Source organism: Rhagoletis pomonella, unplaced genomic scaffold, assembly GCF_013731165.1.
Source record: "Rhagoletis pomonella isolate Grant_MI unplaced genomic scaffold, Rhpom_1.0 Rhpom_scaffold_00010, whole genome shotgun sequence".
In the NCBI taxonomy this organism is placed as follows: domain Eukaryota; kingdom Metazoa; phylum Arthropoda; class Insecta; order Diptera; family Tephritidae; genus Rhagoletis; species Rhagoletis pomonella.
This window is the reverse complement of record NW_023458564.1, coordinates 28,078,073-28,094,860: the sequence shown is the minus strand read 5'-3', so window position 1 is coordinate 28,094,860 and position 16,788 is coordinate 28,078,073. Positions and strand designations below refer to the sequence as shown.

The 16,788-nt window shown below is 34.4% G+C and overlaps 1 protein-coding gene across 1 annotated transcript in view; it reads right to left on the bottom strand.

Moving 5' to 3' along the window:
* Positions 1-2,354: 2,354 nt before the first annotated feature.
* LOC118746207 overlaps positions 2,355-16,788 on the bottom strand; it is a 45,211-nt gene continuing 30,777 nt past the window's right edge. The window contains exons 6-11 of the mRNA XM_036480033.1: positions 5,197-5,309; positions 4,915-5,134; positions 4,626-4,818; positions 4,078-4,568; positions 3,221-3,981; positions 2,355-3,162 (exon numbers count right to left, since the gene is read on the bottom strand). Of these exons, the coding sequence (XP_036335926.1) occupies positions 2,860-3,162; positions 3,221-3,981; positions 4,078-4,568; positions 4,626-4,818; positions 4,915-5,134; positions 5,197-5,309 (2,081 nt within the window). The 3' untranslated portion in view covers positions 2,355-2,859. The remainder of the gene's footprint in view (positions 3,163-3,220; positions 3,982-4,077; positions 4,569-4,625; positions 4,819-4,914; positions 5,135-5,196; positions 5,310-16,788) is intronic.

The window sequence follows — 16,788 nt, the reverse complement described above, 5'->3', positions numbered from 1 at the left end:
AAACGAGCGAAAAGTAAACAAAGCAAAGAAAACAACGAAAACCAAAATTAGCCAAAATTATTGTCAGCCACTTTAAACGCACAATTTAGGTAAAATGATGCAATAAAATGCTTTAAAATGTGTTGTCATGTTGAATTAACTTTTCTTTACTTGAGTAAAAGTGTAAAATAGTGGTGCTTGTGATGTAAACAAACGCTCAGCTGACGAACCCCTTTCCCAAACTTTTTTCTCAAAACCAGTTACAAATACAACGTCGCGTTCTTACGTGATCTTGTATTTTTGGTTCATGCCTGCAAACCATTTTTTCATAGTATTCTGCATTGTAGACGTTTTAAAGAATTCGTTAAGATTTAATTCGATTTTTTGCCGAATTTTCTAAAATGAAATAAATTACGCACACTTCCATTCTTTTACGAAATTTCGGAAGAAAATCTGTGAAGCAACGAAAATAATGGTGCTATGTGAAGAATATCTTTCAGAATTTTTACAGAGTTTTCTTTATTTTTCGTACAGAAATTTCTTTACGAGTTCGTGTCAACCCCTTCATATAATTTTCTTTGAAAATTCGTAAAAAAAATCGTTACAGAAATGAGATACTCCTAACGATTTCCTTAAGATTTCGGGAACTTTGGTTTGCAGGGTAGCAGCATTATTTTCGTTTCTTCACAGATTTTCTTCCGAAATTTCGTAAAAGAATGGAAGTGTGCGTAATTTATTTCATTTTAGAAAATTCGGCAAAAAATCGAATTAAATCTCAACGAATTCTTTAAAATTTCTGTACAATGCAGAATACTCTGAAAAAATGGTTTGCAGGGTACATTTATCTATTAAAAATTGGTTGAAACTAACCTTTAAACCTTTATGGAAAGTGGAAAATTTCGGTTCGGTTAATGGTTCAGTTAATTAATAGAAAAAAGCGGTTTTCCGGTTCAAACCCGGTTCACGTTCCTGCTTATAATCATTTTCTTCTAATGAGCTATTATTTATCGATACACAACATAGAAGATGTGGCGGTCATTTCTGCATACTTTAATCGAGTAATTAACGGACAAAACAGGATAACCACAAATGTTCTTGAATAAATGGTGTTCTAATACACAAAGCAGTACCCCTGAAATCCTAGATGTTAAAATATAAAGCATCGGTCTTTTTAATTTATAACCATTGTAGAACAAATTTGAACATTGCGCAATTTCTTTGGAAATTAGAGCATTGTACCGTGGTTGATGATTTTTATATTTAGTAAATATTAAATTTTGTTTGGACTCTTCAATTGAGCCCAATGTGTATTTAAATATTTAGACATAGGTTTTTATTCAAAATTATTTCATTAAATTATCTTTATTTGAAGCCTTTTTATACAAGTTTTGCTTACGTTCATATTGAATTAAGATATGAAATTTTGTCCCGCAAAATAACTGCCATCGGTCATTTTGATAGAAAAATTATGATACTGCTAATTCCTACTACATACTTTCAATCTCATCAGCGCACACTGTGCCACTTCATAGAGGACGATGCTCAAAACTAATTTTTCAAATGTTGGTGTACAAGAAAGAAAAATTATACCAGCAGAGTCATACCAAAGTACCGCATCTCGTGTATAAACATTACGGTCCTTTTTACTACCAGTTGCCGCGTACAGCAGTTCAAAATTTACTGTTGAGTAAAACTATTATTTTTCGATATCGAATGCGAGTTATTGAAATAGATTTTTTAGTGTTGAACGATAATATTGGTTTAAAAAACATTATGTTGATTGTTTTATAGCACTTTATCAATATTTGATTTGATCGGTGTCCGAGATATTCTGTAGTAAACCAAATTTTCCAAAGTGAGTTTTTAAATTATACTTTTCTCAAATACGCAAAGCGCTTTTGCCAATTTTTAAGTTTGCTAATATATAGTCTAACGCGTAAAATAAAGAAAAGTTCAGAAAACAACTTTGCTAGTTTTGAAGAAAAAATCATTTAAAAAATCTACCTTTAAAAAAATTAAGTCTATTACAAATTATTCCTTATCGGGGTGGTTCTGTAATTCTAATTGGCGGGGGTTGAAATTCACTCGGAAGTGAATTGCAGAACCTGCCTGTATATTTCTGAAATCGATGAAATTGAATATTTATAAAAGGTTGTTAAACAATCAATACACATTGCTCCCTCACCAACAAAATTAATTTCAAACCAAGGTTATAAAAACACATTTCATTAACACACGTGAACTCGCTTTCGATATCCGAGTTTTTTTTTTACTATACAGTTAACTGTGAACTGCTGTATGCGGTAACTAGTAGCAGTTATGAACCCAATATTTATATACGAGATGTGGTCTGTATACCAACATTTGAAAAAATGAGTTTTTAGCATCGCCCTTTAAGAAGCGGCTACAGTGTGCAGCGAATAGTCAAATAAGTTTAAGTTGTACGAATATAAGTTTGAATATATTAAGTTTATTTTTAACAGTTGTAGAAGTTTCATATAATTTTAAATGATACAAAAGAATTTCATCCCTCCTATTTTAAATTCTGTTCTTCACTTAATATATATGTAAATAAAAATAAATCGTGCCAGTATTTATTCTTTGATTCGCTTTTTATCCTTTCCTTTTATACACAAAAATTACTTGTAAGAAATTAGTAGCCTAAGATATACAAAACTATCTTATAAAGCACACGCACGAACGATAATAACAGAAATTTGTGATTTATGTATATAATCATTCTTCAAATTAAATCTATAGTAATCAGTAGGCGTGAATCGAAGTTTTTAACACTTCATAGCACATAGTACTTCAAAAGCCCGCAGTCATTATAAAACACTTATATAAGAGCTTTAGAGTTTCATCGGCGAGTGTTCTAGTCTATTCAAACTTGCGATACTTAGCTTGGTTCCCACCACGTATACTTGGTCCAGCTATTCCCGCCGCTTGAGATGTTGTCGTTAACGTTTCACTATTGTTACTACCTGCTGTGGCGCTAACTAGTTGCATTCGCCGTTTTACGACGATTTTTCGACCCTGTGTAGGCACAACGGCCGTGGTTGTCAATGCCTTTGTTGTTGGCACTTTTACGCTAACCATTTCATCAGTATGGGCACTACTGGCGGTGCCATCCGCATCGTTAGCTGCACCATCTGCACTAGTGCTTGCTGTATTCTCATCGTCCTGAAATAAAATATCTTTAAAAATTCACTTACTTTTTCATTTAATACAATTTGTATACCTCATCAGCTACATCCTCGCCAGTTTCCTCTTCTTCAAATTCTATATTATAACCTTCGGGAGGCTCAACGAGTACCCCATTCAATGTGGGCAAAGGTATTTCCGGTAAAATCACTTGATGATTTGGTCCATTACGTTCGTTCATTAACTGTTGCAATAGCTGGGAAATGTCTTCGCGTTTGCGAGTTACCGTTATTGTATCAAACCAATTACTTAACTGTTTAATCGGCACTCTATAATCTCTGATTGGATCTTTGAAGAATTGTTCCACGTATTGCAAAAGATAAAGACCGCAGTCCGTGAAATTATTTTGCTGTGGCACTTTAACGCCATGACCCGGCATATTATCCTTGTTGAATATATGAGGTGTCACATCAGGCATTTTAGCTCGATATTCACACGTCAAGTAATCTCGTAATGTAGCAACAACTCGACTACGTGACGCACCAGCCAACGAATCAAAAATTAATATCAACGGCTGCTTAATTGCTTGTGATTTAACGCCGCCAGTATTGCTATTATTGGAATTGTTATTAGTTGCGACCGCTGATGCATTCGCTGTGGATGACACTGCAGATGCACTGGTTCCGCTATCGAAATCACTTTCCTCTGATGCTAAATCACTTTCGTCGCCTTCCGCTTCATCACGCTCGCTGTCATCATCACCAACTCCACACACTTCCGCCAGAATATTTCCGCTATCACGTTTTGAGAGTGGTGTTATAGTCGTATTACCAATTTGCAGCGATACCTTTTTCCCTTCTATAAATGAAATGGTTATAATAAAAATAATATGAATATTACATTTTATATATATATTAATATATTAATATTATATTATTATTTATATTTACATACTTTGCTTCTTCAAAAGTTGCGGCTCCACTGGTATATTCGTATCATACGTTACAGGACCTTTCAACGTAGGAAAACAAATTATCGCTAGGAACCAATGTGATTGCTCATTGATTGGAATTATGATAAAATCCTTCTCAAATAGATTCACATTTTTTGTCCAATTTTGAACACGGGCATGCCGCTTTTGAGCTGCAGTCTGTTTGACATCTTTGTCTACGTTGTGATTATGTCTTGTTAGTGTTGTTAAGCGCTTGTAAAAGAAAGTGCTGAAAATGAAAGCGCGATCACGCTGTGTCTGTGGGATGACATTGTTGTGTACCCATTTAAGATAAAAATCGATTATGATATCGTTTAGATACTGATCAGTGGCCAAGCAAAGGTAGTCTTCCGTATTAATTGAAATACCACCTTTACCCGGCGGATAAATCAGTAGCTGGCGTATTTCGTTGGGATTCAGTTGAGTGGTGGTGACGGATGCAGATGTGGTTGATCTGTAACATCGAAATTTATTAGCTGCATGAAAGACGAAATCTTAACCACAATCTTACTCGGCCGTTTTGTTGGCGATATGCCGGTCAGCTGCTTCTGCACGTTGTAGCAAGTCATGTGCATCCACATCGGAAATTTCATCAAAGAAGTCCCAAATTGATTTGATGACGTTGCGTGATTGATCGGAACAGGCGCTAAATTGCAATATTATTTTCCGGACTTGGTATGGACCATTAGGTGAGAAGTATGCACCTAATTTAAAATTGATATACATGTGAAAAATTTTATAAATAAAATTAATTTTATAAATAAAACTAATTTTATAAAACATGTAGTTAAAATACATACAGCCATCGAGGGGTGCTCCATTGTCTTTCATTTGTAAACTGTTCTTTATATATTGTGCACAATTGCGTAATGTGTAGAAGCACAACATGGACTCAGACGCTTTTGAGAAATGAGCAATAATTTTCACAACTTCACGTTTATGTATATGCAATGGGAAACTCTCATTTTGATTAGTTACTAACGGTGCTACAAGGCAAACACCTTTGGAAGTAAATGTGACCTACAAATGTATTGATAACTATTTTAGTCATTCTTTTCTCCATACATGATGCACGAACTTACCGGATCCTTTGGTTCAAAACGATATGTACCAATTCGCACAACTTTGCACTGCAATGTCGTACTTAATTTGTCCGAGCAATTTGATAGATCAGTCACATCGTCCCTCTGAAAATCTGAAAACGGGAAATAAAAAACAATAAATACAAAACATCTTTTTAACTTATTTTAGTACACCCCCAACAATTTTAACTTTATATCCTACAACACATTTTTTTAATCAATTTTTTCAGCAGCCCTATTAACTACATATACACGTTTTTTTTATTTCCACACATCTTCTGACGTTTAGACAGCAGCGGCTTACATTTCGGCCACTTTATACTTTTTTAAATGTCTACCTTCCAATTCCATTGCTCTATTGATTAGTGTTTCGCGTAAAAATCATTAAGAAATGTTTTCTCGATGTTTACGTAGCAAAACCAGCAAAAATTTAATCAGATTTTTCAACTTCATTAAATTTTGTAACTTTGCTTTGCTTTTTTCTTCATGGCATGATGGCGACGACGTTTGCCAACAGCGACACCTGATGGCAATTAAATTCGAACATGAGAAAGGTATTGCCACATACAAAATTGTTAATGCTTTGGTTATTTTTTAGCCATTCTGCGACATGCACCAAATACAAATCCATCCCAATAAACACCAAAAAAATATTTCTCCTACCTTGGAGAAATTCATAGTTCTCGAACTCATATCTAACTGACGCGCAGATACGTAAAAAGTGATAGAGAAACGAATTTTTAATTATCAAGTGAAAAACTAAAGCTATATGAAGAGGAAAATTACCAACAAAAAGTAAATAATCATCAAAATATCCTTAAATACTCTTGAAAGAAAATAAAACGCCAAGTGAATCAAGTGGCAAAATTACTGTCGGACTGTGTACTGTGAAGTGAATTATTGTAATACGATTTTGCTTAACTACATAGGGCGTGTGTGAATCGGTAACAAAGTTCTATGGGGAAAGCTGTTGAATAATATTTTTACTATGGTGAGAGAGTTTTGCCAATTTGCTGTGTGAAATTAAATCTTTTCTGACAGCATTAAATTTTTGATAACTGCAGATTAATGCGGCATAAAATATTACAAATTGAAGTGAAATTAATATTTTAAGAAAACATCTACCATCGCTGATCGTAATTCATCAATTTAAGCTTTTATTTAACGAAAAATTTCACACATCAACAATCTTTGCGATTGTCAAAATTTTCTATTCATTTGTCAAAAATTTCACTAGCCTCATAAGCTACAGAAATTTTATTCACCTCCTAGTTGTCAAAAATTTACTCGCCGCGAACTTTGTTACCGATTCACACACGCTCATAATACAAAAGGAGTAATATTGACGAGACAGAGCTTCATCTGCCTCGGGAGACACGCACTACACTTGCTCAACTTCGCTCCGGCTACTGCAGCAGGTTAAACTCCTACTTGAGTAGGCTGAATGAGGATGTGCCGAACGAATGTCCGGCATGCGGAGAGACCCCACATGACTCGAACCATCTCTTCGCATGCCCGGAAAACCCGACAACCCTAACGGCCCTGTCCCTGTGGACAGATCCCACAGAAGCTGCACGCTTCCTAGGGTTGCCGTTAGTGGAACTTGACGACAACGACTGAGATACCAACCGATCTGGGCGGGGTTGTTGTAGCCGCTACAACAACAACAACAACAAAAGGAGTAATAAAATTAAAAATTAATATTTAAATTCACCTATGTATGTATATGTCGTTTCAATCAAAAAGGTATAAGGTATTTTACTACCCACTGGGAAAATAGGTAAGCACCTTACGAGGTAAGCCATGTTTTCTTTCAGTTTTTAGTACCAAAATTGTCATCATGACCAGCGTAATCTACTAGTAAAGTACAAAATGAACACCTCCGGCGATACATTACGTTGTCAGTTGCAAAATAACGTGCAGCCGAAGTTATTTCCAAGCACCGAACTACTCCGAGCGACTGCTCTGCATTACACGTAACTTACTTTGTAAAGCGACTCAGAAGTATGTTTGATAGCAAATGTACATTCTAAATTCCTACTTACATAAGGCGGCCATGCCTTTGTAAAAGTAAGGGACGTTCGGCAGGGAAATGGTAATGACTGCCAGGTGAAGAGTAAGTTGCTAATAAGGTATTATTACGTCCTCCTAATTCCCACTGGGTATTTAAATTTCAGTATTTCAATGATATGTTTGAGACCAATTGGAGAATTACATTGGAGTTCAAGTTGAGAACTAGCATTTTCTCAGCTTGGGAAACAGTCCCTTTTTCATACAAAGAAAAATGCCCTTTTTGTTGAGAACGCTATGATCCTCCACTTGGGGTACTGTTGAGAAACAACGTCGGAGATTTGAGAAATACCTTAGTTCAGAACTTAACCTCAAGTTGAGCTCAAACATAAATGTTTATTGGGATGATGCAATAATACAAGGTGTTATCGGCTGGCAGCTTCTCGCTCTTCACAACTGATACCACCTTGTATTATTGCATCATGATACAAATCCATTTGCCAAAAGTCCTCTGCAAAAACGGCACAACTCAAAATTAAAAAAAGCAGTTACTGCCGTCTTATGTCTCTAATCCTTGTATTATCCTTACGAAAGTAACTAGTAAGGATTCCTTAAGTAATTCGAAAAGTTTGGACATGTATTGGACAATGATTAGACATGAGACACTTAAAAGTAGTAAGACGTAGTAAGAAATGCATCAGTCTCTTTTATTTCTAAACTACTATTAATTGAAATGTCCAATATGTGCAACCACGGTTATATGCCGAATTGGAACTTGTTGCTTAAGCCTGATATACAGTTCAATGCCAGGGTTCGGAAATTTTCATATATGAACGTTAGCGAACATACAGTTATGATTTTATACGCGAAGGTGAACGTATCAAATATTCTGTATTGATTCTCCTTCGCGAACGAGAAGCATAAAACCCATCCGATAGTTCGCGTTCGCGAATGTTAGGTAAAAAAAAATCCGCTGTTCGTACGCGTATGCATTGGTGGACCAAACAGCGTGCGTTCATACATATATGTAGCTATAAGTGGCAGCGATGCCTTCGTGAAGGTTCAAGCTGAAATTAGTCAAGAATGCAGAACGTATACTTAAACGCAATCTGTATACGTAGAATTTTGTTGATTACTGGAGCCCTCAGTGTTGCTTACTGCAGTGTTGCCACTCATCAATGCCTTTTCATAAACTTACCATTTCAACTACAATTTTTCGTGCTATAATAGATTGTAGCTAAATATAAACTACTTAGTTTTCAACAAAAAATCTTATTCAATATTTTTTAATTTCAAATATTTTAAACGTATTTTGAATAGGAACTTATAACTTTTTTACCATCTGCAAAACTGACGAAGTGGCATCTATAGAAGGAAGAAATTTGCTGACACGGAAAAATCTAAATTCCGCAGATTTCTACGTATTTATGTAGCTACGGGCTACAACTACAGAAAAATTCTGCGGTGTTGAGTTTTCATGTACATGGCGCTCTGGTATGACAGATCGTGTCAGCTGACTCGGGTTTACGTTCTTCACTAATTTCAGCTTCACTGCTGTCGTTCTCCTTCATAAGTGAATGTAAATGCTGCGGCAAATATTCGTGGTGTGGCTAGAGATACTATTCTGTGCGAAGGCAATTTTGTTAATTGCATAAGATTTGTACCGTTCGTTAGATTTTCAAAAATGAGGTGTCAAATGAAAGGGCTTGGCCTCTGGACGTGCAGTAAGGATATGTTTTTTTAAAAGGGTTGCCACCTGCGTTTAAAAACATGATATTTACACCGTTCTCCCGATTTTCAAAAATGAGGTGTCAAATGAAAGGGCTTGACCTCTGGACGTGCAGTAAGGATATATTTTTAGATAGGGTTGCCACCTGCGTTTAAAAATATGATATTAACACCATTCTCCCGGTTTTCAAAAATGAGGTGTCAAATGAAAGGGCTTGGCCTCTGGACGTGCAGTAAGGATATATTTTTTTAAAAGGGTTGCCACCTGCGTTTAAAAACATGATATTTACACCGTTTTCCTGATTTTCAAAAATGAGGTGTCAAATGAAAAGGCTTGGCCTCTGGGCGTGCAGTAAGGATATATTTTTTAATAGGGTTGCCACCTGCGTTTAAAAATGTGATATTTACACCGTTATCCCGATTTTCAAAAATTAGGATGTCAAACGAAAGGGCTGGGCCTCTAGATGTGCAGAAAGGATATATTTTTTGATAGGGTTGCCGCCTGAGTTTAAAATTATAATATTTACACCGTTCTCCCGATTTTCAAAAATGAAGTGTCAAATGAAAGGGCTTGGCCTCTAGATGTGCAGAAAGGATATATTTTTTTTATAGGGTTGCCACATGCGTTTAAAGTTATGATATTTACACCGTTCTCCCGATTTTCAAAAATGAGGTGTTAGATGAAAGGGCTTGTGCTCAAGATGTGCGGTAAGGCTTTATTTTTTTGAAAATCGAATGAACGGTGCAAATCTTATGCAATTAACAAAATTGCCTTCACACAGAATAGTATCTCTAGCCACACCAACTTTCCGCGAATATTTGCCGCAGCGTTTACATTCACTTATGAAGGAGAACGACAGCAGGGCTCTATTCTGTAACTGTGAGAAAATGTAGTGTACACCGAGTGCAAAACTCACAACCAAAAACTTACTCAAAAACGACTAAAATTCAGTGAATTTTGAGAGAGAACTCTAGGCATTTCCATCAATTATAGTATGCATTTCTGAACACACACTACAGCTCCACAAGTTTTTCGGGCGTTCGCACTTTTCAGGATTTCGGCGATCTATTCAGTTATAGGTTTTATATTAGAGCTTGAGCGCTGAAAGCCGTCCAAGCTCTGCCCAATCCACAATAAAGGCGATCCCGCCATACGGGCCAACTACGGGATCAGCCTTCTAAGCTTCGAGCGTACTGTGTGAAAGGCAGGCGTCAACGAACTAATTGGGCCCGGTAAATCCACCATAGACCAGGGCCCAATCGCACCAACAGCTTATCACTTATCACTTTACAACTTTTGGATAAGCTTTTTTTTTTTTTAAAGTAAAGTTGATAAGTGTTGCACTTTTTACTTATCAAAAAAAAAAACGTATCAACTTATAAAAAAATGAGTAACTGACAAGTTTTGTGGATAAGTCGAATTGATAACCATTGCATAACAAAAACACAAAAACCACATTCCATTAATTGAATGGTTTCTGTACCGATTAACAAATTGGTACATAGTATCAATATGTGAACTGTAGTTGATTTGTTATTTTATGACACGCCTTTTATTATTTGTAGACTGTCCTCCTCTAATAAATTCAATATTTCGAATCGAAGCATTTTTTGTGTGTCAATAGTTTATCGAATCACGCGTTAAAGCACTGATTAATTCATTCAGACCACAGTATAGACAGTAACCAACCTTTTTGGGTGTTGTAGTAGTCGTTGTTGTTGTAGTTATATTCACTCCTGAGGAAGGCACGGGGTTGTGTGCTGCTATTTAATGGCCTTCCTCAGACTTTTTCTTAGATTTCAGGGTTGTGTGCTGTATTATTATTAGATAAATAAATTTAAGTATTTGTCAAATCGTGATTTTATTAAAAGAAAATTATAAATGGTGTTGAAAAACCAAACAAACGCTGGTGCGAAAACTCTATTTTTGTGTATTGTTAAAATTTATACATGGCGTACTTATTCTTTTGTGGACTTTATGTTACTTGAGAATTTAGACAACGTGCGAGCTGCCAGGTTCTGTTATCAATATAATTAACACAAGCTTTTCCGAGTGGTTGCCTTTCAATAAAAAGAATAAACAAATATTCGCAAATAAATTGGATTTATTTTATAACTGACAACTAACCTACGCTTTTTGTTCTTTTCTCCATTTTAATTTTGACTCCTTATTACCGCCAACAACTTTATAAATAAAGATTTACAAGCTGTCAAAATTTTGCGTAGTCCCACGAGCTAGGTAAAAACTATGGCATTCGTATTCACAACGAGAAATCTCAAAATATTTGTTTGGTCTTTCCAAATGTTCTCTTTTTAATCAGTTGGCAAAGGCCCTCAGTGGCAGCGCTCCGAGCGTTGAGATAGTAATTTCATGTCAATTAGTAGAAAAGTTCCATGTTGAAAAAACTTTTTATTATGGCGAGAAAATTTTACATTTCTGCTGTGCCAATTCGTAACTTTTTACTGTTGGAAATTTTTGGCAGTTGCTCTGGTTCAAAAGAAGTTGAGCAATTAAAATCAGAAATTATACAAAAAAGACTTGTCTTTACTGACATTTATTCTTCTAGAACTAAAAGCCATGAATTTATTAGACGCCTTAGTAATAAAATCAAACCATCAGGCCGGGTTGAAAATTTTCATTCACTTCATAGTTAACAAAAATTTACAATCCGTAGTACTTTTCTATCAATTCGCAAATACGTTTAATTTAAATCGTTTAGAAAATGCGTCATTTATGTACACCATTTTATGTGGAATTATTCAATAAATTTCGTTTTACACTATACTTTTTGAAACTATTTGGAGTTAATTTTTTTTTGTTTCTTAAAAGCAACCCTGCGTGCTTGGAAGGCGTGTGTACCAATAATTTCATCCCTAGCATATTCATCCCCGAGGAAGGCAGTCGCCAAATTCACTGAAGGTTGTTTACTGGTTATATTGTGATTCAGACTGAATAATTGTTCAATGTCTGGTTATCACCAGTACATCATTATCGACGATTTGGACGTAATGCATATAACATGGGATCGATAAAGCAGTCGTTGTATTAAACCGGAGCTTCTACCTCCGATTAGAGCTAATCAGACATTGAACAACCGGCCCTAAATGTAGCTTATCACTGGTATGATAGGTAAAATTATTTTCAGTAAAATAATGTTAAAGTTAGCAAAATGAAAAATGACAAGTGATAAATAAAAATTTGTGGTGCAACGAAATGCTAATAAATTTTGATAATTTGCATAACTTATCACTTATCCGCTAAGCATTTCAAATTTTGGTGCAACGCTGGGCTATGATTTTGAGTGATATTTTGCTTATCAATACTCATTTGAGTGACTTTTCTTTATCATGTTGGTGAAACACAAAACTTTGCGCAAGTTCGATAATTAGCTAAAATGCTAATGATAAATCGTTGGTGCAATTAGGGCCCAGGTATTCACAATACGCCAAATCTTGGAAAAGACCCGCGAGAAAAGGATCGACACTCATCAACTGTTTGTCGACTTTAAAGCAATTAAATTAATAAAGTAAATAAAATATAACAATACGGGTATCAAACAACACAAAAATACGTACGGCGCAGTGAATTAAGTTAATAGTAAAAACAAATATTTTTAAAGCGAGCTTTCTAAATATGAACCAAAAGGGACTACAAATGCGGATTTTTCAAATATCTCGTCTCCTGCGCCACCGATCGGATTAACTAATCTTTCGCATGTCATCTGGTTCTGTGCCAACTGTGAAGTTTCAAGTCTCTAGGCCATCGAGAGGTTGGTCAAATATTGATTACAAGATTTGTCCCCAACAAACATACCTTTACATAACATACATACAGAGCAAGTTAAATAAAAGCTTGTAAAATATCTACATTCAACATTTATAAAAAATTTTCACAACTACTGCTGTTTTTTACAGGGCTGCAAACCACTCTAAAAATAGGCGGGGTTCGGTTCAGTGGTTCGAGCCAGTTAGAAAAAGCTTTTACCGGTACAAGAACCGGTGCTTGCTAGATTATACAAATTTGGCGAAAATGTGACAAATCTATAATATAAAAATAAAAGGCTTTGTTACTGAGATCAAATTCTAATATCCATATGTATTGTGGTGGAAAAACAAATAACACATTTTAGCAAGCTTTGGCTACTTTTCTTTTGTTTATTTAATAATTACTATTTTTTTAACCATATAAATCCAAGCTTTAAACTCTGTGCAAAAATTATGAAAATTATTTAAAGTTTCATTTAAAGTGCAAACTTCGAAAAAAAAACTCTAGTAAAAATTTATAAGTTTTAAGTTGATTTTTGGCAATGACTATCTATGGTCAAAATAATAGGAGTGCGACGTTTGATTATTTTTATACCCGAGCGCACTTGTGCACAAGGGTATATTAATTTTGTTCACATAACGGTTGTTTGTAACAGCCAAAACGAATCGAGATAGATATAGACAAATGTATACATAAATGATCAGGATGCAAAAAGAAATCGATTAAGCCATGTCTGTCTGTCCGTCCGTCCGTGTACACGATAACTCGAGCAAAAATTGAGATATCTCAACGAAATTTGGTATGTAGGTTTCCCTTAATCCAAGGTAGGTTGGTATTGAAAATGGGCGAAATCGGACTTTAACCACGCCCACTTCCCATATAACGGTAATTTCCAGAAATACGAAAACTGCGATATTTTAGTAACTACTGAAGATAATTCACTCAAAATTGATATTTACAATAATTTATAGACGAAAAAAAAGAATATTATAAATTTTTGGAAAATGGGCGTAGCCACGCCCACTTATGGTTACATGTGTATATCTTGGTAACCGCGGCACCAATTTCTTCCAAACTTGGCACAGTTGTTGGCCTTGGTACAGCATAAAAAATCGCCGAAACTTTTTAAAATCTTCGATAAATCAGTAAATATTGAAGCTAATTTCTTCAAAATTGATGCTTGCAACAATTCTTTACCAAGAAATACGTTTATGGTAAAATTTTGGAAAATGGGAGTGGCACCGCCCACTTATGATCACATATATGTATATCGGTAACCGTTCTACTAATTTGTACCAAACTCGGTGTGGTTATTGTGCTTGCCACATATAAGCAAAACGTTGAAAATTATTGAAATCGGACTAAAATAACGGCCTCTTCTCATATAACGGTAAATTTCAGAAATGCTTGAAACTTCAATATTTCGAAATTGGAGGACGCTAATTTACTCAAAATTGATACACCCCGGCTTACCATCTAGCGGAAGGTTTCGGAAAGGTGAAAAAACATATATTTAATACTTGCGCCGGGTATTTAATGTTCGGCTCCGCCCGAACTTAGTCTTTCTTACTTGTTTTTAGTTGGATTAATATTGATTCATTTTTCATAAAATTATTACAGCAACCATATAAATCCAAACATAAAACTTTGTACGAAAATTAGAAAAAATCTACAAATTTCAACCAAATTGTATAAATAATTTTAATCAGAACCAGCGATGCCAACTTGCGCTGGTTGCGGGGAATGGGCTGCTTTTAGGGATGCAAACGATGCATCGATGTTTTCAAAACATCGATGTTTCGTTCAAAAATATCGATGTTTTGCTGGACGATACATCGACTAGAAAAGTGAAAAACATCGTCATCGTTCATTCACTCCGTTCGTATTATGCCGAACGATCAGTGGCAAGCGAGCGCTTGTTCTCGGAAGCTGGTGCAGCCATCTTCAGGATAGGAGCAGGCTTTTGGACACTACATTATCTTTTATGAACTCATTTCAAAATGTTTATTCATATTTAAATAAATAAGATTTACATATTTAAGATATATTATAATTATAGCAACATACATACTTATACTGATTTTTGTTAAATATTTGTCGTTTATTTTTTTTTTTTATAAAAACATGGTTCATTTCGTAACCAGACCTTAGAATAAATTCAAAAAATTTTCATCTAAATTTTGAACTTTTTAGTCTGAATATTTTAAAAAATTCTGGGTATGTAATTCTAATAAAACAGGTGCAAGTTTTAAGCGGCTAAAATTCGCTTTGATTTTTAATGATTTTTCTCTGGCGGCTTTTGCGTTTTTTTCATATAAAAGGTGCAATTTATAATAACTGGCGTTGATTTTTTAAATTTTGTTTGCAAAAGGTCTTTCGCATTTAATTCTACAAGAAATTTACTTTTATATGGTAAAATGTGCAAAACCCCCTCAGCAAAACTAATTCGTTAAAAATCAAGGCGATTTTTAGCGGTATTTTCTAAAAATTCAGATAAAATAGTTCAAAATTAAGATAAAAATGTGTTGAATTTTTCAAAGTTTTGTATAAAGTTATGGTTTTTAGCGGATATGTGAATCTAGTTCTTTAGAGTTTAAAAAATATTTCAGGCTACATTTTATTTCGTGTAGTAGATAAGAAATTAAAACATCGGTAAAACTTCGATGTACCGTTTTTATAACCGATGTTTTTTTAATATCGATGTTTGTTGTGGGAACATCGATGTTTTCAAAGACTATGTATTTAATCTTAAACCATTAAAGAACTTACCTAGAGTGCAGAATACTTTTTGTAAAATTTTATTTTTTAGTCATAATTGCAACTCTATCAATTTCGCATTAGCAACCAGTGTTGCCAGGACTTACAAAAATAAAAAAGCTAGATCGGCCAAATAAAAAAGCTAAATGGCCCAAAAAAAAGGTAAAAAGAGGTACGTGCACTTCTTTTGGCCGTAGGACGGATGGTATTGAAAATGGGCAAAATCGGACAATAACCACGCCTACCTCACATATAACGGTAATTTTCAGAAATACGAAAACTGCGATATTTTAGTAACTACTGAAGATTATTCACTCAAAATCGATATTTACAATAAGTTTTAGACGAAAAATCAGAAAATTATTAGTTTATAAGTTAAAACTTAATGTATTCAGTTGAAATGTTATTACCTTAAGATGTACTACTAAAAGACTTAGTCTTACTATGTACAAAACTCTCAAATTAATAAATTGAATTGAATTGAATTATTGGCCTTGGTAAAACATACGAAATGGCCGAATATTTTGAAAATCGGGCAATAACCACGCCCACATCCGATATAACGGTAATTTAGAGAAATACGAAATCTTCGATAAATCAGTAAATATTAAAGCTAATTTATTCAAAATTGATGCTTGCAATAATTCTTTACCAAGAAATACGTTTATGATAAAATTTTGGAAAATGGGCGTGGCACCGCCCACTTATGATCACATATATGTATCTCGATAACCGTTATACCAATTTGTACCAAACTCGGTGTGGTTATTGTGCTTGCCACATAGAAGAAAAACATTGAAAATTATTGAAATCGGACTAAAATTACGACCGCTTTTAATATATTTCAATATTTCGAAATTTAAGGACATGAGTACATTACAAATTGCACATTTTTTAAATTTTTTTGTATTGTTTTGAGTATACAGTTTTGTAGCCCATTAAATTTTAGTATAATAAAGTGCAAGTTTTCAGCGATTGAAAACTGGCGTTATTTTTTTTATTTTCTTTGAAAACGGTTTTGAGCATTTTCCTCCATAAGAAAAAAGTGCAAAAAGCCGTCAGCATAAAAAATATTAAAATTCAACGCAATTTTCAAGTAGCTTAAATTTATTATACTAAAATTTAATGGGCTACATGCATACTCAAAAAAATTCTAAAAGAAATTCCAAAAAATTTGCATATTTGTAATGTACTCATTTTACTCAACTTCGGTGTAAAAAAAAATTCATAACTCAAATTATTGTAGAGTGCACCCCGTAATGCTATACTTAAATATTGCGTATTACTCAGAGCTACCATTGTGATTTTTTTAATTTTTTTTGATGTGGCAT